Raw genomic sequence first — 23,866 nt, 5'->3', positions numbered from 1 at the left:
AGTTGAAAGATATTTTTATTACGAACATAGTGATATATAACACATAGGTATTACTATTAGGCAATTTATTTAAAAAAATCGAAACACATGAATACAGAGGCCTCTTTTCATTTCTCACGCGCAGTGACATTTTTGTATATACTACTTTGCTTTCCCCCTGCTTCTAATACTTCTTCATTATTGTTTTCTATGTTGGCACGACTGCATAATGTGCTGTCTGTCAGCTGTGAAAACAATAAACAGTCCTGATCAATAATATAACCTTTCTGCTGTGATTTTCTCGTTTATTTCAAGTGGAATCTTTTTAGTTTTGAAGTGAGTTGTGTTTATTGGTTTATTTATCATGCCAAGGCCTACTTATAAGGTAACTAAAAGTAGGAAGGGTGTTGGTGGTCGTGGTAAAAAGAAAGTAGTGCCTGTTGAAAGCTCAAATCCAACATTATTGCCTGTGCCTGGTAATGCCAAGCATAAAAAGGAATCTAGTTCGAAGAAAAAGATTGACTTCTCAGGGTATGCCAAGTTTGATAGTGAACCTAGTTATAAGAATGAAATCATTGATCTTAGTATTTTATCAGAACAATTGTAGCAAAACACACTTTGTAAAAACTGTAAACAGAATGGCCTACAAATTAGTTCTGAAAACCATGTTGGTCTGGCCTCTAAATTGGTATTGTATTGTTCCCACTGTGACTTTTCTGTAAATTTTACCAATACAAAGGAAATTAAAGTTACTGATGTAAACAAAACATTTTTTGATTTGAACATGAGGCTAGTGTATGGGCTACGATGTATCGGTAAAGGGTTACTAGCGGGACAAACTCTCTGTGGAATTCTAAACTTACCGCAACCTCCTACAAAGTTTGCTTTATATAACGCCATAATTCATGAACAATGTAAGAAGGTAGCATTTGACTCCATGAAGAATGCTATAGAAGGTGCAGTGGAAGAAAATAAAATAATCATTGAAGAAGAAATGAGGAACACACCTGGCGTTATATTAGAGCCCCGAGACATATCTGCCGGTTTTGATGGTACGTGGCAGCGTCGAGGTCACCAGTCCCTAAATGGTGTAGTAACTTGCACAAGTATAGATAGTGGCAAAGTATTGGATGTGGAAGTATTATCCAAGTACTGTGTTTGCTTGGACAAAGATAAACACGACGATTCCTGTACTGCTAATCATAAAGGCTCGAGCGGCAGCATGGAAGGCGCTGGTATAAGGCGGATTTTTCTAAGATCTGAGGAAAAATATAAGGTAAGATACACCAGTTACCTTGGTGATGGGGACAGCAACAGCTTTGATAGTGTTATTCAATTAAATCCCTATGGAAACACAAAAATTAAAAAATTAGAATGCGTGAATCACGTGTGTAAGAGAATGGGTTCAAGATTACGGAGATTGAAAAATGATATGAAAAATCAGAAACTTGATGATGGAAAGACATTGGGAGGCAAGAATCGCCTCACAGACAAAAAAATAGACCAAATTCAGTCTTATTATGGGAAGGCCATAAAAGAGAACAAAACTGTGGATGGTATGCGACAAGCTATATGGGCAATGTTTTGTCACATAGGGTCCTCCGACGAAAAGCCGGAACATCGGTTGTGCCCAGAAGGTAATACATCATGGTGTAAATACAATAAGGCCAAAGCTGAGGGAAAAGTGTATAAGCACCAAAACAATTTGCCAGAGACCATAATGAAGGCAATACAACCTACTTTTAAGGCATTGGTTAGTCGCGATTTATTGAAAAAATGTATTCACGGCAAGACACAAAATGTGAATGAGAGTGTCAACAGTGTTATATGGACTAGAATACCCAAAAACAACTTTGTGTCACTGAAAACATTAGAACTTGGTGTATTTGAAGCTATTGCCAGTTACAATGATGGTAACATCACAAAATGCAAAGTTTTGAAGTCTTTGGGAATTGAACCAGGTCGGCGGATGATTTCGGTAATGGAATTTTTGGACAATGAGCGCATCTGTAGAGCTGAAGTGGCTATTTCTGATTTTTTGAGGAATGCTAGAAGACAGGAGAAGCTGAGGAAAAGAAAACTTGAAGAAAATTTAGGAGAAACCCCATCATATGACCGTGGAATGTATTAGGTAGGCAAAAAATTAAATATTTTTACTAATATGCCGTTTTCCGAAATTCTTTATTTTTTGGACAAAAGGTACATTTTCTCTGGAAATACTTTAGATAGAGAGTTCAAATTTTTACACAATATCTAGGTAATAGTTATACATACCCTGAGTTTTTTTTGTGGTCCAAAGTCAATTTATTTGGTTACAAAAAAATAAAATCTGCAAAAAAATCCAAAAATTTTAGGTGTTACGGGAAAAAAATCATAACTTTTTTTTATAGAACTTCCTAAAAAAAACTCAGGCTATGTATGAAAGGCATATAAACAACTGGCAAAAATTTCAAAGCAATAGGCCTAGTAGTTTTTGAAAAAATGTACCTTATGTTAGCATTACAGGTAAATGGGATTCCGCCTCCCCTTAACGTCATACCCAGGACGGTCGTCTCGGCCCATCACCGCGGGCGTGCCACAGGGATCTGTACTGGGCTCAGTGCTATACCTGTGGTACACGAATGACATCCCAGTCATTCCCAGGATGTCTCTCACCCTCTATGCTGACGACGCACTGTTCTACAGTAAGTCGGCCACCATCCGCCAATCATGTGCCTACATGAGAAGGCAAATGGAACATCTGGACCCCTGGCTGAGGAAGTGGAAGGTCAGAATCAACACTCAGAAGACCGAGGCTATCTGCTTCACCAAACACCCGCAGTATCCGGCCCAGCGCGAGAAGATTCACCTGCAGGGGGACCAACTGAAGTGGACCAAGTCCATTAAATACTTGGGAGTCGTCCTCAACAGGACTTTAACGACTGGACTTGCCGCCAAAGGGAGGATCCGCCTTGGAATGGCCGCCCGTCAAGGGCTGTCGGCCCTACTGAGACCTCACTCCGGACTACCCATCAACACGAAGCTGCTGCTCTACAAAACGATAGTCCGCCCCATCGTGACAGGCGGCTCCAGCCTGGTATACACACACCTCCAAGACGACCAGGAAGGCACTAGAAGCCTTCCAGAACAGGACACTCCGCCAACTGACGAACACACCATGGTAGAAACACGGTCGTCCTACGGTCTGCAGGTCTACCCAGCCTGCATGACTTCATCACTGGCCAGGCGAGAGCCATGTATGCAGCAGCAGCTGAATCCAAGTGGGATCACAGCCGTGAGTGGGCAACCAGGGAAGCCGTCCATCCGTGGAAAATCCCACAATTGAAAGTAATATTAGACGACCCACCCTAGAAGACTGAATGAGCTTCAACAAAAACCAACGACTCTCCACTTCACTTCCCTACTCAACCTACGACACTACTTTTCACCGACCTAAATATTAAAAACACAAACCCAACAATTCCCCACGACCCAACGCAAAAATAGCCCCTCTTGGGGCTGGACGTACTGACGACCATTAGCCATTCTGCTTGTTGCAAAGACGCTACCACAGAAGGGACAAGAGTCCCGGCCTACCCGCTGCCTGCCTGCCAGTTGATGATTCTTTGGCTACATAGACTATAACAATCGAATACTTAGAATAATAATACTGCACCATCACCGGTAAAATAAACCAAGCGCCTCGCCGCTTGGTCAGCTGACCGCTCTACGTCTCGCTGCCTCTCAGCTGGCGCTGCAGATGACGTTCTGCCGTGATGGTTAGTGTTTTAGTGTTACAGCCATTGATCATTGAGGTTATAATAATATTATTATTATTTATTATGGCTGATGCATGTCGTTCAGGTGACATAAGATATTTTGCAAGAGGAAAGTTCTGGTGAGAGTGATATACCCGGTGACGAAATACCAGACGATATTTCTTTGGCAGATATCTCATCGGATAGTGATTATGAACTGCCTGTTGATCCCGGTGAGTCTAGTGATAGTGACTCAAGTGTATCTAACTCCGACATTCCACTTTCAAATAGATTTTCACGTCCTAAATGGGTTCGTATTCTGCCACCTGAGCCAGACCTAATGATCGAAAATGAATTTACTGCACGACATGTAGGTATACAAAATTGTCCTCCTTTGAATTCTTGGCCTATTGCATACTTTTTTTTCTCTTTTTTACTAACTTTGTATGGGACTTGCTAATTAGAGAAAAAAATGCATAAGCTAACAATAAAATTAGAAGCAAAAGAGGCTCAGGTGACATGAAACAATTTTCTAGGCTAAATAAATGGAAGCATGTAACACTTACTGACTTAATAAAAAAATAATTGCGTTGGTATTGAACATGGGCTTAGTTAGAATGAAAAATATAAGGACTATTGGAGTACAAAGAAAAATAGGGCTATGAACTTCTTTTCAAATACCATGTCAATCAATAGATTTCAATTGGTCAGTTTTATCTTTTATGTCAGCTCAAAAGAAGCATTACCAGTAACCCACCCAGACTATGATCCATAGTACAAAATAAGAGATTTTTATAACTATATAAATAACCAACTCAAAGAACACTTTGTGCCCGGTCAGAATCTTTCAATTGATGAGTCACTTGTCAGGATTAAAAACAGATGTGTTTTTATTCAGTACTTACCGAAAAAGAAACATGCTTAATTCGGTATAAAAAAATTCTAGCTTTGTGACAGCCAAACTAGTTATGTCATGAATGTAGCCTTATACAGTGGGAGGGATTTTCTTTCTGGAGGAACAGATCCATTTATACAGAAGGTTGTTATGGATCAGATGGCCAAATGCAATCTTTTCAATAAAGGTTTATCATATTTTCACGGACAACTACTACACTAAGTTACCTTTAGCCCGTGCACTGCTTTCTAAGAAAACTTTTCTAACTGGTACAGTGAATAAAAACACTAAGGACCTATCAAAAAAAGTAATTGAAGAAAAACTGGGTGTTCAGCAGAGTATTTACTACAGGCAAGATAAAATTATGTTGGTAGGCTATAAGCAAAAAGCTACAAGGAAGCCAGTGTATTTACTATCAACTGGTTGTCATGCGGAAGACAAATTGGTAACCAGTAGAAGTGGCCTTCAAGCTACTAAACCAGTTGTTATCAACAAATATAATTTACAAATGGGGGTGTAGATAATAGTGATAAAAGTATTTATCACTTGTCCTGTAGCAGACCTACCAAGAAGTACTGGAAAATAATCTGTTTTAATTTACTTGACATTGCTGTATTCAATGCCTTCATTTTATATTCTAAAAACACAGATCAGCCTATCGACAGAGATGATTTTGTTGACAACATTGTCCTTGAGTTGGCAGAAGGTGATCAAGAAGTTGGTGAAATTGGGCAGGGGGATTCTGAGCATTCACTCCAACACTTACCAGGTCGGAAGGAAATATTATGTGTAATTTGCGCAGATATTCCGAATATGAAAAGAAAACGGAGCAAATTTTCATATAAAACATTTTGATCCTAATGAAACAGTGAAGATATTATAGGGGGCAACGTACCCAAAAAATTGATTTTTTTCTAAAGAAAATTTTTATTTTATTTTTTAGTTTCTAAATTGTTTGGAAACAATAATCAATTATTGGTTTTGCATTATTATTGCCAAAAGTGTGTTTTTTTTTAATAAACTCTATTAGCGTGTAGAGCTGATTTTTCTCCTCCAGGCGGCCATTATAAGTGACAAGCTTTGTATCATATATATATATATATTCATAATATATCATATAACTATTCATTACTAATGTATTTTATTGCTGTATTCAGTATATTAGAATGTCATAGTTTCAGAACTAAGATCCCAGCTTTTTTATGTGTGGTAATCACTCAGTAGATCAGCTGTTGTCAGTGATCAGCTGTTAGTTCCAGTTACTGTACTCTAACCTCACTTTGTGAATGACATTTGTTTGTTGTGTTTTGTTGAACAATTTAGTGATTTAGACTATTAGTTTTGATTTAGTCATGAAGCAAACAACTAAAAATCAATATTCTAGAAACAAAATTAGTAAGAAAAACAAAGCTGCATTGGCAATAGCGAAGCGTTGGCAAAATGTAAACATTGTTATGAGTCCACAACCTGAATCTCACCTTACAACTCATTTATCACTTACTGAAGGATTGCCTAATATGGATATTGAGGTAAGGCCTAGTACAAGTTCTGGATTTAGCGAAACCAATCCTGATAACAACAACTATGTTAGGGTAAATGAAACTTCCGGAGAAGAAAATAACATAGGCCTAGACCAAAGTAGGCCTAACTCTAATGATGAGGTTGAGATGGTGTTTAGCACTAGAATAGATGGCATGGATTCAGGCCACTGTGTTATTACAGAATTAGGTCCAAACTTGGAAGATTCTTTTGCAACCGAGTACAAATTAGTTGACATTTCGTGTTTGAATAAACTTGTTTCAAATTTATTGTGCCCTTCATATTTAGAAACCAGTATCACTATTAGTGCTGCTGGAACTAATGGTTTTGCTTGTAGACTAAGTCTTGAGTGTAAAAAACTGTGATGACATTCGGTTTACTACCCAAAGTTCAAAACTCGTTCCTGTGACAAAATCATTTGATGTAAATCGTAGAATAGTGAAAGCTTTCATGAGCAATGGTGAAGGATTTGCTTCACTTGATAAGTTTTGTATGGATATGAATATGGCAAATATGAGTTCTAAGACTTTTTTATTTCACTCTGATGAAATTTCCAAGGCAATAGTAACCATTAGTAAAGACAGTTTGCAGAAGGCACGAGTTCGGGTACGGGAAGTACATAGTCAAACTGACAGCGATATTGATGACGACTCAATAATTGATATATGTGTAAGTTATGATGGCACATGGCATAAAAGAGGCCATACCTCGAATTATGGCATTGGTGTTGTTATAGAAATGCACACTGGATTAGTATTAGATTATTGTGTCCTCTCCAAATTTTGTCAAAAATGTACTGTAACAGCAACGAAACTAGGAAAAAATACTCCTGAATTCGACATTTGGTATCAAGCTCATATGCCAGACTGCTCTAGAAACTTTTCTGGCTCTTCAGCAGCAATGGAAACCAAAGCAGCCGAGATATTATGGAAAAAATCATTGGCCTACAAGTTGCGATACCGCACTATACTTTCCGATGGAGATTCGGCAGTCTTCAACCATTTACAAGGCTTGAATGTTTACGGTAATGAATTTCCAATTACCAAAGAAGAATGTGTTAATCACGTATCGAAGTGACTTGGAACAGGTTTACGCAATGTTGTCAAAACACGTAAGGCTAAAGGAATTACTCTAGGAGGTAAAGCTTATGGTAGTCTTACAGAATTTTTACAAACTAGGTATTAAGGGGAGCACGAGGGTAAAAAACTAAAAATTTTGACTTTTATTTTTTAATTTTTTTTATGAAATACGGACTTATTGCGGACATTTTGATATATAACACATGATGAAAAGACGTTTGGAAATGCACATAAATAATTTTTAAAGATATGATGTGACGCGCAAAACGACAAGCAACATTGTTATTGTGCGTTACTATAGTACTGCAACTCATTTACAAACTCTAATGATTTCAGTTTCTGCTGTTGGCTAACCTGTACTAGTGTCATCTGTAATAGTGAGAACTGTGTAGTGGGCTTTAATTGCTGTATTGTTTGTTTACATTTCAGTCAAAACATTGTTATTGTGGTTTCTTTTTTCAGTGGTTGTTTTGTGTTTTATGGTTCAATTATGGCAAGGAGACCAAGAAGACCTAATACTGTGTTCAAAAAAGAAGAAATGTAGGTATTCCTAAAGCTAACTTACCTTTACCTCCTCAACCAAGTGACAACCTAATTCAAAGTAGGCCTAACACATTGGATAGTCCTAGGCCTAGCACATCTCAGTTACAGGTTGTTGATGAACTCGAACCAAAACAAAGTACTTCTGAAAAGAAGATTGGTGATCTGGATGATGTATATAGCATGTACAGTGATTCTAATGTAAATAGTGTAAATATAGTTTTAGATTTATCTTTATTGTGTGACGCTTTAGCTCAGTCTGTGGATTGTTCGCTTTGTGGCGAATCGGGGATCGAAGTACGATTAGTTAGTAGCATTGGTTTGGCCTCAAACCTTGAAATATTTTGTAAAAATTGTTCAAACAAGCATGATTTCAAATCATCCAAAAAGCTGAACAATTCCAAGCTGTATGAGAGTAATGTTCGATTGGTGTATGGCCTTCGCTCCATTGGCAAAGGTCATAAATCTGCGCAAACTCTACTTGGAATAATGAATTTGCCCCCTCCGCCCACACATTTTGAGTCTTATAACGATGTTTTCAGAGCATGAAAGATGCAGTGGAGGAAGCTGTAGTTGTAAATAATGGGATTCGAGACTTGGCAGTGGCTCTCGACGGGACATGGCAAAAGAAAGGCCACACATCTCTCAATGGAGTTGTTACTACTGCCACCAGCTTTGACACTGGCAAGGTAATTGACTGTTCAATACTGTCCAAATATTGTAAATGCCCCAACAAAGAACAGCATAGCCATCAATGCACTGCAAACTATAAAGGCTCCAGTGGAGGGATGGAGGTGCAGGGGGCAGTAGAAATTTTTAATCGGTCCAAAAGTGCGTATAACGTACGTTATACTGAGTACCTTGGAGATGGGGATTCTAAGGGGTTTGCTGCCGTGAAAGAAATGAATCCCTATGGCCCAGACTGTGAAATCAGCAAATTAGAATGTCTGGGACATGTACAGAAAAGGATGGGTACTAGATTAAGAAAATTGAAAAATGAAAACAAACATTTAAAACTTAGTGACGGTAAAGGTTTGGGTGGCAAAAATAGGCTATCTAATGCTGTCATTGACAGATTTCAGACCTATTATGGCCTAGCCATAAGGAGAAACACTGACAATGTACAGAATATGGTAAAAGACATTTGGGCCATGTACTATCACAAGCTGTCTACTGATGATGACCCACACCATGGACTATGCCCTAAGAGTGAAACTAGTTGGTGCGGCTACCAAAAGTCTATTATAGGAAATAAAACTTATTCCCATAAGAATAGTGTACCAACCTGCATTATGGAGTTTATCAAACCTGTGTTTAAAAGCCTAACAGATAAAGAGTTGTTGAAGAAATGTCTGCACGGGAAGACCCAGAACCCGAATGAAAGCGTGAACGCTGTGATTTGGTCGAGGTTGCCGAAAACCGGGTTTGTCGGACTGAAAACTCTACATTTTGGAGTTTATGATGCTGTGTCATCTTTCAACGATGGAAACATCACTAAGTGCAAAGTCATAAGTAAGCTAGGCATGGACATAGGGAAACACACCATCAACAGCATGAAGAAAATGGATGAACTCCGAATACAAGCTTCTAAACGGAACTCGTCTGAAATGAAAAAACAAGCAAGGCAGAAGAAAAGACAGATCAAGAGAAGGTTGGAGGACACTGAAGAAGATCCTGATGATCCAAGCTATGGAGCTGGCCTGTTTTAGGATGCCAAAGGTACTGTAAATAAATATTTTGTGTTTTCTTCTCTTTTATCTCAGTTTTCCGAAAACTATGTTTTTACAACTTGGTGCACAGTTTTCTCAGGAACTACTGCATATAATTGAACCAAATTTTTACCACTTATTCCTAACATACTAAAGCACACTTTAACACAGGAAAATAGCATTATCTCTTTTTGTTCCAAATTTATAAAATAAAACAACACGTTATATTTAAGAAAAATATAAGTAAATTTTAAAATTTAATTAAATTTTTATTAGTGGCTTTATTTTTAAATCCTTGTGTTAAAGTGTACTTTCATATGTAAAGAATATATGAGTCGACCAATTCGAAAACTCACTAACTCCAAAATTTTTGAAATTGAGGTTTTTTATAGTATTTGGCAGTATTTGGGGAGTTTTATAAGGTAGCAAAAGATCTTGTTCCAAAACTCTCTAATTCTTATGGAAATATCAATGTAAAAAACTGCAACTGCAACAAAACTCTCTAAATCCAATCCCTTTACTGAAATAAAACTCGCTAATTCATCTTCCTCCATTACTGTTTCAAAACTCTCTAACTCCAGGCTTCAACTAGCACACTTCAAGGCAGTACTGCAACAAAACTGACTAATTCCTAATCATATGATAGTCATTGGCAACATATTCTTCAAACAGAAAGTGGGCAGTTCCTTCAAAATAGTTATTATTTTGTGTTTATATATTGGCTACACTGTACAGCAGTGCATCTTGGGAAATTGTTTGTTTACTTCATTAGTTATTTCTGTTTTGTACAATATGGCTGATCCAGAGGTAACCTTATTACAAAGCGGTAATGTTGAACCAATGCCTGACAATTCCACGAGAAAGAGAAAAAGAAGAGTAGATAACTGGAAGAAAACCAAGGACAAAAAGAAGAGGTAAGCTAAACTATATTTATTACAGGACAACATAATTAAATTTGTATGTTTATCCAATGATGACATAACCTAAAACCCTTTAACTGTACACTAACATTTTCACAGCATTGATTGTTTTTATGATATCGGCTTGTATTTTATTTCTGTTTTAAATACTGGTTATTTAATTAGCTTACGGAATATGATTTGTTTCAGACACTCCGCTCAAGGATTCCCAAATATTCCAACTTGTGGACATCGTGAAAGAGCTAACGGATCCAAGCACTGTTATGACTGTTCCCGTCTTAATATGCAGGACATAAGACGTTTTCATCAGGGGTTCTACAAATCTTGCAATAAAATTGACCAAGATCAATTTATACTGAGGTACGCCAAAGGAAAAGTTCTAAAAAGACATCGGCTTCAAGGTCCTCATTCTTCTGAAAGAGGTATGGCTATTGAATATTTCATACCATCATACCGCAATGAAGGAGGAAGTGAATTGGTAAAAGTTTGCCAAAAGGCTTTTTTAGATATTTTAAATATTTCAAAATTTAGAGTACAAAGATTGTGCCGTCTTGTGTTTCAAACTGGCGAATCGCCAAAAGAACTTCGAGGTGGAGACCATCGTTCTAAAAAGTCTGAGGAAAAACTATCCAAAGTAAAAACCTTTATTGAGGCTCTACAACCTGTAGAGTCACATTATTGCCGAGGGAAATCCAGACGGCAGTACCTAGCAAGTCATTTAAGTATCTCTAGTCTGTGGAAATCGTACAACAACACTACTGAAAATGAGTTTAAAGTCAAGTATGAGTACTTTAGGAAAATATTTGTAGAGAATTATAATGTAGGGTTTGGGTCACCAGCAACAGACCAGTGTTCTCAATGTCTTAAGCTGAAAGAGAAGATTCTATCTGTGGTAGATTTTGAAGAAAAGGGGAAACTGAAAATAGAATTACAAGTTCACAAAAAAAGAGGTAAGATGTTTTTTGAGCTATTGCAATCTGAAGAGGCTGGGACAATCACGTTTTCATTCGACTGCCAAAAAAATCTAATCTTTCCTAAGTTGACTGATCAAGCTGCTTATTTCTTACGACAGTTTTATGTATATAATTTTACAATGTGTCTCGGTTCTTCTCTGTCAAAGCAGACAGTTGAAAACACTTTCATTTATGCTTGGACTGAAATGGAAGGTGCGAAAGGTTCAAGCGAAATAGCTTCTTGTGTTCGCCATCGATTATCAGAAACAGTCTATCCAGAAAATGTACATACAATTAGATTGTTTGCAGATGGTGCTGGAGGACAAAATAAAAATACCATTCTTATTACAGCTTTACTAAACTGGTTATTGACTAAAGCACCTCAGCACATTAAGACAATTGTAATTCACTATCCGGTTCCAGGACATTCTTACATCCCACCCGATAGAGTTTTTGGGGTAATAGAGAGAAAAGTCAGAAAAGTTGAAAGCATCACCCATCCAAACACATACTTTGACATTTTTAGAGAAAGTGGAACGGTCAATAGATTAGGTTTGGACTTTGATGTTGAAAACTGGATGGAAGTATGCAGATCAACAGTAAAGAAGCCAGGTCAATGGCACTTTAAGTTTTCCACTTGTAAACGATTCATATTAACAAGAGGCAAAAAAGGAAATGGATTAGTAAGGGGTGAAGTAGCCTATAAAAACGATATAGGAGCGTCCAGAGGAATAGCCAAGAAAGGCTGTAGTCTGAGAAACATAAACCCCCAGATGAAACCAAATTCTGTTCAGGTTAATCCTGCAAAGGTTAAGGATGTACAAACACTTCTACGAAAACATTATGGGGAACAATGGGATCAACTGGAGTTTCTTAGGTACTACGCTGATCTATTTACTACCAATGATGGGGAAAACCAGGAACTTAATCAAGATGATCCTAATGAACATGAAGATCCAATGGAGGATGAAGTTTTAATCTTAGAGGGCAACTTTGCATTGTAAAAAATGAATTTAAAACAACAAAATGTATTTAAGTTTAATTGCATACAAAATTGTTTAATTTAAATACATATTTTTTCATTATTACAAGTTTTATAATATTTACCCAACCTTGTTGCCCTAAAACACAATGTTGCAACAAAACTACCTAAATCAAAACCGTACTGCAACAAAACTGTCTAATACCAATCTCCATTTCCAAAACTCTCTAACTCCAATATTTAACTGTTGTTTTCTAGTTCAACAAAAGAAATACATTTAATTTCTTACTGTTTAACCAATTAGTAGTAGGATTTATTATTCATAACAATAAAATAATTACTTTGAGTGTTATACTTTAACCACTATAGTTTTTTGCTCATCCTGTAAAATTTAGGAAAGTGGAGTTAGTGAGTTTTGGAATTGGTCGACTCATATGGTAAAAATTTGGCTCAAATATCTCCAGTAGTTACTGAAAAAACTGTGCACAAAATATTCACAGTTACCATGGAAATAATACAACATTAGTGCTCCCCTTAATGTAATTGACTCAAACGATCAATGTTAAATTTATAAATAATATAGTTAACCAAATATTTATAATATCACATATTCGACTCGGTCAAATATGGAGAATGTGTCATCTGGGCAAGGCAATAAAAAGATTACTATGGCCTCTTACCAGCTGTCTTTGCTAATAGCAAAAAATAGCGCTCCGCACACAGCAGGCGAGAACCTTATTTTGCCCGGAGTAAAAATAATTTCGTCACTTCTGCTTGATGAAAAATCAGGTCAACAGATAGGTCAAATACCCCTATCCAACACTACAGTGAAGCGTAGAAATGTCAGCTAAAGTAAAGGAGATTTTAATATCTGCTATGAAAGGAAGTGACTTTTATTTTTTACAATTAGACGAAAGTACAGATATTGCTGACAATGCTAATTTGTTATGTTTTGTAAGGTTTAATCTCAATGGATTTTTTTTTTTTTTTTTATATATAAGGGCATAAAACACGCAGGTTATCAATGCCCGTAGGGTTAACGGACACCTACACTTTGAAATATGGTGTCACGTTATCAGTACAAGGAATAAATAGCGGATCGCTGTGTCAAATAACATTATCACATTAAGACTATAAGAAAAACAACAACAGTGGACGGAGGACTAAAACTAAATAACAAAATTAACCGAGGGGCTGTAAAGGGGCCCGATAGTTAAAATATGTCAGATAAATAATAACGATAATAAATATAACAAAATCTAATGCTAAAACTAGGTAAGTTAGTGAAGGAAGGTTGTAAAGGGACCCACCCTCACCAATAATAAATAACAAATCAATAGAAGGACAAAAGTGCCCGTCTCCTTACGTGACACCTACATATTAAGATAGTGGTGTCTCTCACCTCACAGAAATTTTTTTTTTAATTTTTTTTTTTACTGTAAAGGGGTTTACCCTTGATGAAAACACATAAATTTTCTAACGAAATTTAAAAGATTGCACCTAGGCGGTGCTAGTTAAAAGCCTTAAAACTAAATAACAACTCAGGGGTGAACTGTAAAAGGGCTCACCCTTACCTAAAACTAGCGGTTAAAATGTTTACTAAAACTAATCAGGTACTAACTATATCACTCATATTCTGGACATTAATTTGGTGCTCTCCAGAAAACTAAAGAGCTTTGTTAAAACATCTTCTTTGTCACCAAGCAACTCATCTAACCGGCCTGGCAAACGATGTGCTCTCCTCTGCCCGGCGTAGAGGCGGCAGTCTATCAACACGTGGCTGACGTTTAACGCCATATTACACTCCGCACACTGCGGTGGATCACCACGACTCATTAGGAAACCGTGAGAGAAGCGAGTGTGTCCGATACGGAGTCGACACAGTACTACCTCCTCTCTGCGGTTAGTGCGGTAAGCAGTCGACCAAGGCTTTACTGTGTATTTAATCTGCCGAAGTTTGTTATTGGCCACTTGATCCCACGATATATTCCACTGATGTTGTAGTCGTGACTTTACAATTGGCTTTAGATCGGACGCGATTGATCGCCTAGTACATGGAGTCAGAGAGATTGCCTCCTTTGCTGCCCTATCTGCGATCTCGTTACCAGGTATTCCGGTATGTCCCGGTACCCATAGTAACGTAATTGCGATACCCCGCGACATCATCTCGCTCAAAGCGTAGCGGATCTTACGAACCAGGACATGTTTGGAGTACATGTCCTTGATAGCCAGAAGACCGCTTAACGAGTCCGAGCACACTACCACCCTATTTGTTCTTGGACATACAATATTTAACGCTTTCAATATAGCTGTTAGTTCTGCTGTGTATATTGAAGATTCAGGAGTGAGGCAGAATTTGTACTCTCTATTGGAAGTGACAAAGGCACAACCCGTTCCTGCCTCACTCTTTGAGCCATCCGTGTAGATGACATCGCAGGGTGAACAGGATGACAAAATTTCTCTACAGGCGCTTGTGGACAACAGTGATGCGTCTTGCTTGTCCAACTGTAATAACGACAGTATTACATTGGGAGTTCTCACTGTCCATGGTGGCCTATCCATCTCGTGACATACTTCAACATCAATCGCTCTCATGTCCACTTCTGCGAGATGTAACAGGATTCTAATGCCAAAAGGTGCGGGGGCATTAGGTTTATTGTGGTACAAGGGAGCAAGCGATGTGTCTAGGACTACCTCGAAGGCCGGATTTTCTGGCCTTGATTTTAAATTTAAAAAATAGTTCATAGCCAATTGAACACGTCTCAAAGACAGGGATGGCTCACCACTCTCAGCCAACAGACTGACAACGGGGCTGGAACGAAAAGCCCCAGTAGCCAATCTGATGGCAGAGTGATGGATTGAGTCCAACATTTTAAGGGCTGTTGGCTTGGCAGAAGAATAAACCTGGGATCCATAATCAATACAAGATCGAATATATGCCTTGTAAAACTGAAGCATGCATTTTCTATCTGCACCCCACTTCGTTCCGCTTAAAGCTCTCATCGCGTTAAGTCTCTTTAGGCATTTCGCTTTAAGTTCTTTAATGTGCGAAACCCACGTCAGTCTGTAATCAAACCACAACCCGAGGAATTTCACACAGCGACTCGCTGGGATTATTATTCTATTTATCCTAAGAGTTGGATCAGTGACGTTCCTCAGTCGAGAAAAAGTTATACACTTAGTCTTTGAAGGAGAAAAAGAAAATCCGGTTTGGTTGCTCCAATCTTCAAGACGGTGGATGGTGAGCTGAAGGTACCTCTCTGCAGTAGCCAGCCTCCTGGCAGGGACAAACACAGCAAAGTCGTCTACGAATAGAGAGCATCTGACAGGAGCTCTGACGCAGGAAGTGATGCTGTTTATGGCCACAGCGAAGAGAGTACAGCTAAGGACACTCCCTTGAGGTATACCGTTCTCAAGAATTTTGATGTCGGACAAATGAGTTCCTAGTCTTACATTAAAAGAACGTTCATCCATAAAACCTTTGATAAAATATAATATATTACCGCCGACGCCCCAATTTGAAAGGGTGTTTATAACTCCCCTACGCCAAGCTGTATCATACGCTTTTGTTATATCGAAAAATACAGCAACAAGTTGCCTCCGTTCAAGGAAAGCATTCAGGATTGACGATTCCAGGCATACTAGGTGGTCTAGAGTTGAACGGCCTTGACGGAACCCACATTGCTGCGGAGACAGGAGATTATTGTGTTCTAGGAACCATACCAGTCTACGATTAACCATCCGCTCCAGTATCTTACAAAGACAACTGGTAAGCGAGATAGGCCTGTAGCTAGCAGGGGAGAACTTGTCTTGGCCAGGTTTGTATAATGGTACAACGTGAGAGTTGCGCCATGAACTTGGAAAGCTGCGTTCTTGAAAAATTCTATTGAAAAGGGACAAGAGGCACGCTTTAACCTCTACAGGAAGGTTTCTCAACATGGCGTAGTGGATGTCGTCAGCACCGGGAGCTGAGTTTATAATGGGAGAAATAGCGGATTCTAGTTCGTCAAGGGAAAACAATAAATTTAAGGGACTTATATAGTTATTTTCATTTATGGGCTGTGCTTCATGTTGTACTTTATATCGCTGGAACAAAGGACTGTAGGACGTCGTCCTCGATACGTTAGAAATAGACGAGGCCAGAGCGTTTGCCACATCTTTCGGCTCGGTTAATATGATGTCGTTCACCCTTAAGCCAAGAATAGGCAGAGGTGGCTGTTTTCCGCAAACTGCCTTTAGTCTCCTCCACACCAGAGATAAAGGGGTGGTACGGTTAATCGAGGAAGTAAATTCCTTCCACGAATTTCGTCGACATCTTTTAAATATGAGACGAGCTTTAGCTCTGGCAAGACGAAATCGTGCGAGGTTTTCCTCGGTCGGAGATCTATTAAATATCCGCAAGGCTTTCCTGCGCTCCCGAAGCGATATCCTACACTCTTCTGTCCACCAAGGTACGTTTCTTCTTTTTGTGATTCCTTTTGTTTTTGGAATACTTTCCAGAGCGGCACTTGAAATGGCAACAGTTATCTTGTTAACGGCGGAGTCTATGTCTATTGATGTTGAAATATCTGGTGCCTGTAAAACTTGTTTAAATTTGCCCCAATCTGCCTTATCAAGTACCCATTTAGGTCTTTGGGGCACATTACCTGGATTATCGAGAACTTTAATTATGACCGGTGCATGGTCGCTACCGTAAAGGTCAGAGGAAACTGACCAGTGGAAGCGGTAAGCAATTTGTGGTGTGCACACGGTTAGGTCTAATACTGACCAGGAACCTGTTCTCGGGCAAAGATAAGTTGGCGAGCCATCGTTTAATAAAACAAGATTCAGATCGTCAAGGACCTTGGAAACCATGTTGCCCCTTGGAGAGCAAGTAGTAGAGCCCCAAAAACGATGGTGGGCGTTGAAATCCCCCACAAGTACGAAAGGACGAGGCAATTGATTAATAAGGTCCGCTAGATCTTCTCTTGGAAGACATTCTGGTGGCGGGGGGACATAAACACAACAGATATGTAATTTAAACGGTATGTCAATCTTTATGCATATTACTTGTAGAGGTGTGTTCAAAGGTACCTCCACTGTATTCAGAGAAGGATTCGCGAGAACCATAACTCCTCCACATGCATGTCCGTCATTATGGTTGTCATGGCGGAAGATATCCCATCCCCTGATGGAAAATTGGCATGCACGGCGAAGCTTGGTCTCCTGAATACATATGATATTTGGTTTTATTTGTGATGCTAGTAGATTCAGGTCTTCCAGATGGCTTCGCAGTCCGTTAATATTCCATTGTATAATATTCATATAAAATTAGGTTTTAAAAGTAATTTTGTTTTTTGTTTTTCCTTGATTTTGTTTAAAATTTACAGCAGTTTTTTCAATTTCTGAATGTGGCCTAAGGTCGTCATCAAACAAATCCTCCTCCATTAGGCTGGATTTGGAGGACTGGTATGAGGGAGGGGTTCTGTTGGCACCCTTTGACCGTTCGACCACTTTAGAGGCAATTTTTTGATTTATCCCAGAAACGAGTTTTTGGCGTACTTCCGGAGATATATCTTTCTTTCCCGTCACGCTGGAACTTCCAGCATTAGGGGTTTTTAAAAATTGAGCAGCAACCTGGCCTTCAGTAGACTGTTGCTTGTTTAAAGTGTTCCGTCCCTTGGGTTGACTAGGTATAGCCGGTCTTACAGACACAGAAGGTGCAAGGTCTGGTATATCAGTGCCTCCACTATATGGGAAGGACTTGGCACTAAGTTGTTGTACCAAAGCAGCAACCTGTTGGGTTAGTTCTCTAACCATGCCTTCCAGAGCTGAGCAGGAAGAACACGGTTTCGGTTGCACAGGGACAGAGGCAGCTTGAGAATAGGATACGTCCTTCTTCGGGGTTTGCCCAAGTCGTTTCCTATATTCTTTACGAGCATCGCCGAAAGATAATTTCTCGCTAGTGACTATTTTTAGCACTTCCTTTTCTTCTAAGTATACTTTACAGCTGCGAGAGCTTGAAGGATGCTTGCCCTTGCAGTTGACGCACTGTTCTTCGCCACCGGCACAGTCCTTGTCACTGTGACCACTTTTTCCACAAAGACTACATGTTTCAGGGTTATTGCAAGTTTTGCTCGAATGCCCAAAACGTTGACATCTATAACACCTCTGAGGATTTCTAAAGTATGGGCGAACTTGTAGAGAAAGATATCCTGCTCTAATTGTGGCTGGTGGGTGAGGAAGGGCAAAAGTCAAAATGTGACCTGGTGTAGGTGTCGGTACACCGTGTTCAACCTTCATTATTCTCACCACATCAGTCACAAGACAATCTTTCAGTTCTTCTTTCAACTCTTCAATTGAGCAACATAACATATCGCGACAGAATACAATTCCTTTGCAGAAGTTTAATGTCTCATGAGGATGGACAACGACTTCTACTTTGTCGTAAAAGGATCTCATGGAGAGAAATTTCTGAGCCTGTGGAGCGTTCGCAGCCTCTACCAAGATGCTTCCATTACGGAGCTTCCTAACAGAAGACGGCGAGCCGCCCACTCCGACTAGAGCCTTGTTAACAAGGAAGGGGCTCACCTTTGCCAAGTTCTGAGTATCGTCTTTGTGTTTGAATACTAGAAAAAGTGGGGTGGGAAGATTTTGAATATTAATTTTCTTGTCTGCAGTTTTTCTCTGTTTGTTTGTTTCCTCTTCAGATTCTGAAGAGAGAGCACGCTTCTTTTCCAGATCCATAGAATCTCTTTCTACAACTCTATCATTTGCTTGAGAAGGGTTTAATGTAGCCATTCAATATTTGAACCAGCGCATCGTGATTAAAGGTGCAGGCCGAGACATCGGGAACGGGTATACCCTCGGGAACCTGTCAGCCAAAGCTTGGCAGGGCACCCTACCCCAGTTCCCCGGGGCCCGATGTTATCTCGTTTAACCGAGTCGGGAATTCACGCACGACTCGGGCTCGCACGTGGCAACAGAAATCTCCGACATTTCTGTCCAATAATCACTTCCTGACCAGGGACCGAAGTGGCTGGCACCAGGATTCATACTACCGTTTGCTTCGGCAGAGCAAGCTCACATCAGCTCTCTTCTGCTACACCTTCTCAGAGTGTAGCAGTTCAAGCACTCCCCGCAAACAATAGCACGATCCAGTCAGGAAAAGGGAGGAATTAGGAATAGGTAGGATTTATGGATGGGACAGGGAAAAGTGCCAGGATTGGAGATGTGTCTGGCACTAGCTCGGGGTACGAAAGGTCGCCAACCTTTAAACGTCAGAGTAAGACGTCCCCCTACGGGCAATCTCAATGGATCAGTTGAAGAAGACATTTTATATTTCCACTCACTAAAGACCAGTACAACTGGCCAAGACATTTTCAACTCCTTGGATAGTTTTATTCACGAAAATGGAATTAATTGGTCGAAATGTTTCGGGCTTACAACCGATGGAGCTCGTGCTATGTCGGGAAAATATACGGGCCTAGTAGGTAAAGTCAAGGAAGTAGCTCCGTTAGTTGAATGGACCCACTGCAGCATCCATAGGGAGGCTTTGGCGGTTAAGGGAATGAATCCAGACCTCAAAAGCACTCTTGATGACGCCGTAAAAATTGTGAACTTAATAAAAGCACAATAAAAAAACTCTCGGCTGTAATGTGTGATGAAATGGGAAGCGACCATACGCAGTTACTTCTACATTGTGAAGTGCGTTGGTTGTCACGGGGAAAGGTGCTTTCCAGATTGTTCGAACTTCGAGATGAAGTTAGATTGTTTTTGGTTCAAATTGAACACGATGGCAAAGAAAAGGCCAAACATGTTCTTTGCGATTGCCTCAATGATGAGACCTGGCTGATAAAACTGTCATACCTAGCTGACATTTTTAGCTCTCTAAACATCCTTAATCTTACATTACAAGGAGAAGATGTACATCGATTCTTTGTTCAAGATAAAGTGGATGCTACTATTAAGAAAATTGATAGATGGCATAAATAGGTACAAGCAAATAAATTTGATGCATTCCCATTGATGAACGAATTTGTGGATTTCCATGAGCTGACAGTCGATTCAGTAACCTCAGAAATTATAATTGAACACTTACAAGGCTTGTCATCCGAACTGAGGCGATGCTTTCCACCAATAGCAACTACTAATAAGTGGATATAAAATCCATTCGACGAGGATAATTTAAAGAACGTCAACTTAGCAGCATTTGAGGTATGTACACATTTTTACATGAACTCTTTGCTTAAATTTTATTTTTATTCAGAATTTTTTTAATGCCGATTATAATTCTTTTTATTGTAATTAAGTATCACACTATATCAATTTTTTCTGAATTTTCAATGGTAGCTATTTTTGTTCTTGTGGGAAAAAATTAACTCTTTCAGAAATAGGTGACAACTGGTTGACCTACAAGCTTCAGTTTTTAAGCGTTGCAAAATTACCTTCTATTAAAATATATATATTTTCTTCTTTCAGGAAGATGCTTTAATTGAGTTGTCATGTGATTCCACCATGAAAACCATGTTCAAGAAGGAAGGTTTGACCTCATTTTGGCTGAATGAGCATTCACTAAGCAAAGCTATCCAGTTTTGTATGAAAAGGCAATGAGATTCCTAATTCTTTCGACAACATAACTTTGTGAGCGTACCTTTTCAACCTTGGTTCACATCAAGAATAAGTATAGAAACATACTGGTGGACGTTGAAAGTGATTTACGCCTCAAAATATCTAATTTTAATCCTGACATTGAATTACTTGTTCAGTCAAAACGATGGCAGAAGTCACACTAGTATTATAGAAAAATTATTTGTAATCTTGAATAATCAATAAACTCTTTCTATGTTTTCAATACTAAGCTGTGTACATATTTATTTACATTTTACATTTTCTTTCTATACACGTATATAAATATAAATCATGTGTATTTTATATTAATGTTTTATATATATATAATAATATAAAGCTGGTGTTACTACAACCGTGCAATAGCTGAAAGCGAAATTCCGGGTCCACATGCCTCAAATTTGAATACTGTACATCAATATCACTTACGGTATTAAAAAATATTTTTCCAGTGTCCCAACGCCTAATAACTACGGAACTATTAAAAAGGTGCCAGCAAGGCAAAACCCAAAATGCTAATGAAAGTCTTCATGCTGCTATATGGAAAAATGCCCTAAAGTTAAAAACGCTTCTAAAAGATTAGTTGAGTTTGCCGCTGCTGAGGCTATTCTTGAATACAATTTTGGTAACAAAGCCCAATCCATTATAATGAAAGCTTCAAAAGTATCTCCAGGTAGATCTTCAGATAAAATTATGAGATGCAGAGACAAAAGAAGAGTTTTGCAGTCAAAGAAAAGGCTGAGCTTGAAGTATAAAAAATACCGTCAGCAAGTTAAATTGAAAAAGATGAAAAAGGAAGAAAAGAAATTAAAAAAGAAGGTGTTACCTATGGAGCTGGACTCTTTTAAGTGTAAAATATATTTACACTAAAAACAAAAACAATGATTATGTAAATAGTCTTACTTTTCATATATAATAAACATATAAAGTTTTTAACCTTTTCCCGTAAGTTTGTTTTTTCCGTGTTTTCCAACACGTTTTACAACGTAACTTCTCTATTTATTGCCTAGAGACCTCATATTCTGTACATATGATCTTGAATACACCTGTATAGTGCACAAAGTGTAGTATGGGATCAAGTATATTTTAGATTATACTCCTAATATAATTTTTTGAAAAAATTAAAATAAAATGTCACAAAACTATACTGATAACTACACAAAATTTCATACTACACTTTGTAAGGCTATGTATTAGCTTTAAAACAATATCTAAAAATTTGGAATAGGTGCAATACAAAAGCAGCTATAGTGTAAAACAAGAATTCTAATTTTCTTGAAAAACCCCTCCCTTTCCCCTGAGAGGGGTGGGAGGGGGTTAATAATATATTTTCTTTAAACCCTGTCCTAGGGAGACACTTAAATGAACAAAAAGATTAATTAGTGGCAGAAATTAAAAAAACATATGTTTTGGGTACATTGCCCCCTTATACATTTGAAGTTTTATGCTAAGTCTTATGACATTGGAGTTGTTTGCTGTGAAATTTGTACCATGTTTTGTTACTATAAAATATTCTCTAGTTTAAAACTGATTAAAATGGTATGCTATACTATGTTATAATTAGAGTTCATTATTTATTTTTTATGAATTGTTAAAAGTTTATCAATAAAACTGCCAAAATCGCTGTATCAGTAAAGGCATTTAACCGTATCAGTTCTAGGGTTAGGAGCCTAAGGTCGTGACGTGCATGTTGGGTAAAAACATTCAGCGACGTATCCGCGCTGAAGTGGTATGGATCGAAAGAACAAATTCCAGACTTTAATTTCATATAGTATTTTATTGTACTGGCTATACGTTTTGTTTACTGTATGTCGATTTTAAACGCCTTTGGCGAGTCGCGATAATAGAACAGTCGCGGCTTGTTGACAGTGTCCGTAGTCCGCCAACAGCGTTGTTTGTTTGGCTCTATTCGCGTTCTGTTGTTTCTAACACTGGCCTGGCGAGGTGGCGAACGCATGGCCCGGCTGTCGCTTCGGCGGGGGTCGCAATAGCCCAAACCCCTTTTCCCATAAGGAATTGGGGCTGTATTTTATTAACTTTCTGATAGCACAAATGGCAGGTACAAACGATAAGGATAAATTACCCCAGGAGGGTAGGTCCCTAAGGACTGAATCCCTCCCTTCAGCTTCGGCTGTTGGCCGCTCCATGGATTCTGGGGGGAGCAAACATGCGAGGAATGATGTTGAAGGGGATAAGAGAAAGCAAGAATTAGAACGTAGGAAGAAGGAGGAGGAGAAAAGAAGGGCAGAGATGGAACGAAAGAGGAAAGAGGAAATAGAGAAAGAGAAATATGAAAGAATTGTTGGAAGAACAGAGAAGAAGAAACAGTATAGTCAGATCACTAATTCAGGTGGAAAGGTTGCAAGTACCTGAGAGAATGGAAGGAGTTGAGCATAGTATAATACCAAGTGAAGAAGGATAAGGAAACGAAGGAGAGGATGAAGGAGAGGATGAGGGAGAGTCGGAGGATGAGGGAGAGTCGGAGGATGAGGGAGAGTCGGAGGATGAGGGAGAGTCGGAGGATGAGGGAGAGTCGGAGGATGAGGGAGAGTCGGAGGATGAGGGAGAGTCGGAGGATGAGGGAGAGTCGGAGGATGAGGGAGAGTCGGAGGCTGAGGGAGAGTCGGAGGCTGAGGGAGAGTCGGAGGCTGAGGGAGAGTCGGAGGCTGAGGGAGAGTCGGAGGCTGAGAGAAAGAAAAAAGTGAAGCGGAGAGAAGAGAAATAGAGAGAAGAGCAAGAGAAAGAAGAAGATTTAAGGACGCAAAGGAAAGAGGAGGATTGACTCAGACAGAGTCGGAAACATTAGATTCAGATAAAGAATTCAGTAGAAAAAGGAAAAGAAGAGAGGTTGTGGATAGCCCGATAGAAGGAGGAGAAAGCGAAGATAATTTGGTGGCCATTGAAGAGACACTGGAGACGATAGACA

The 23,866-nt window shown here is 39.0% G+C and overlaps 1 protein-coding gene across 1 annotated transcript; it reads left to right on the top strand.

Moving 5' to 3' along the window:
- The first annotated feature begins 9,868 nt into the window (after nucleotides 1-9,868).
- On the top strand, nucleotides 9,869-23,665 carry LOC124370745 (sodium/potassium/calcium exchanger 1-like). The gene is made up of 4 exons (XM_046829045.1): nucleotides 9,869-10,392; nucleotides 10,588-10,820; nucleotides 23,066-23,272; nucleotides 23,373-23,665. The coding sequence occupies exons 1-4, from the start codon at nucleotides 10,118-10,120 to the stop codon at nucleotides 23,663-23,665; spliced, it is 1,008 nt and encodes a 335-aa protein (XP_046685001.1). The 5' UTR covers nucleotides 9,869-10,117.
- The last annotated feature ends 201 nt before the right edge of the window (nucleotides 23,666-23,866 follow it).

The sequence above is a fragment of the Homalodisca vitripennis genome, unplaced genomic scaffold (genome assembly GCF_021130785.1).
Source record: "Homalodisca vitripennis isolate AUS2020 unplaced genomic scaffold, UT_GWSS_2.1 ScUCBcl_313;HRSCAF=2038, whole genome shotgun sequence".
Lineage (NCBI taxonomy): Eukaryota > Metazoa > Arthropoda > Insecta > Hemiptera > Cicadellidae > Homalodisca > Homalodisca vitripennis.
The sequence above is the reverse complement of the archived record's forward strand: the minus strand, read 5'-3'. Positions and strand labels throughout refer to the sequence as shown.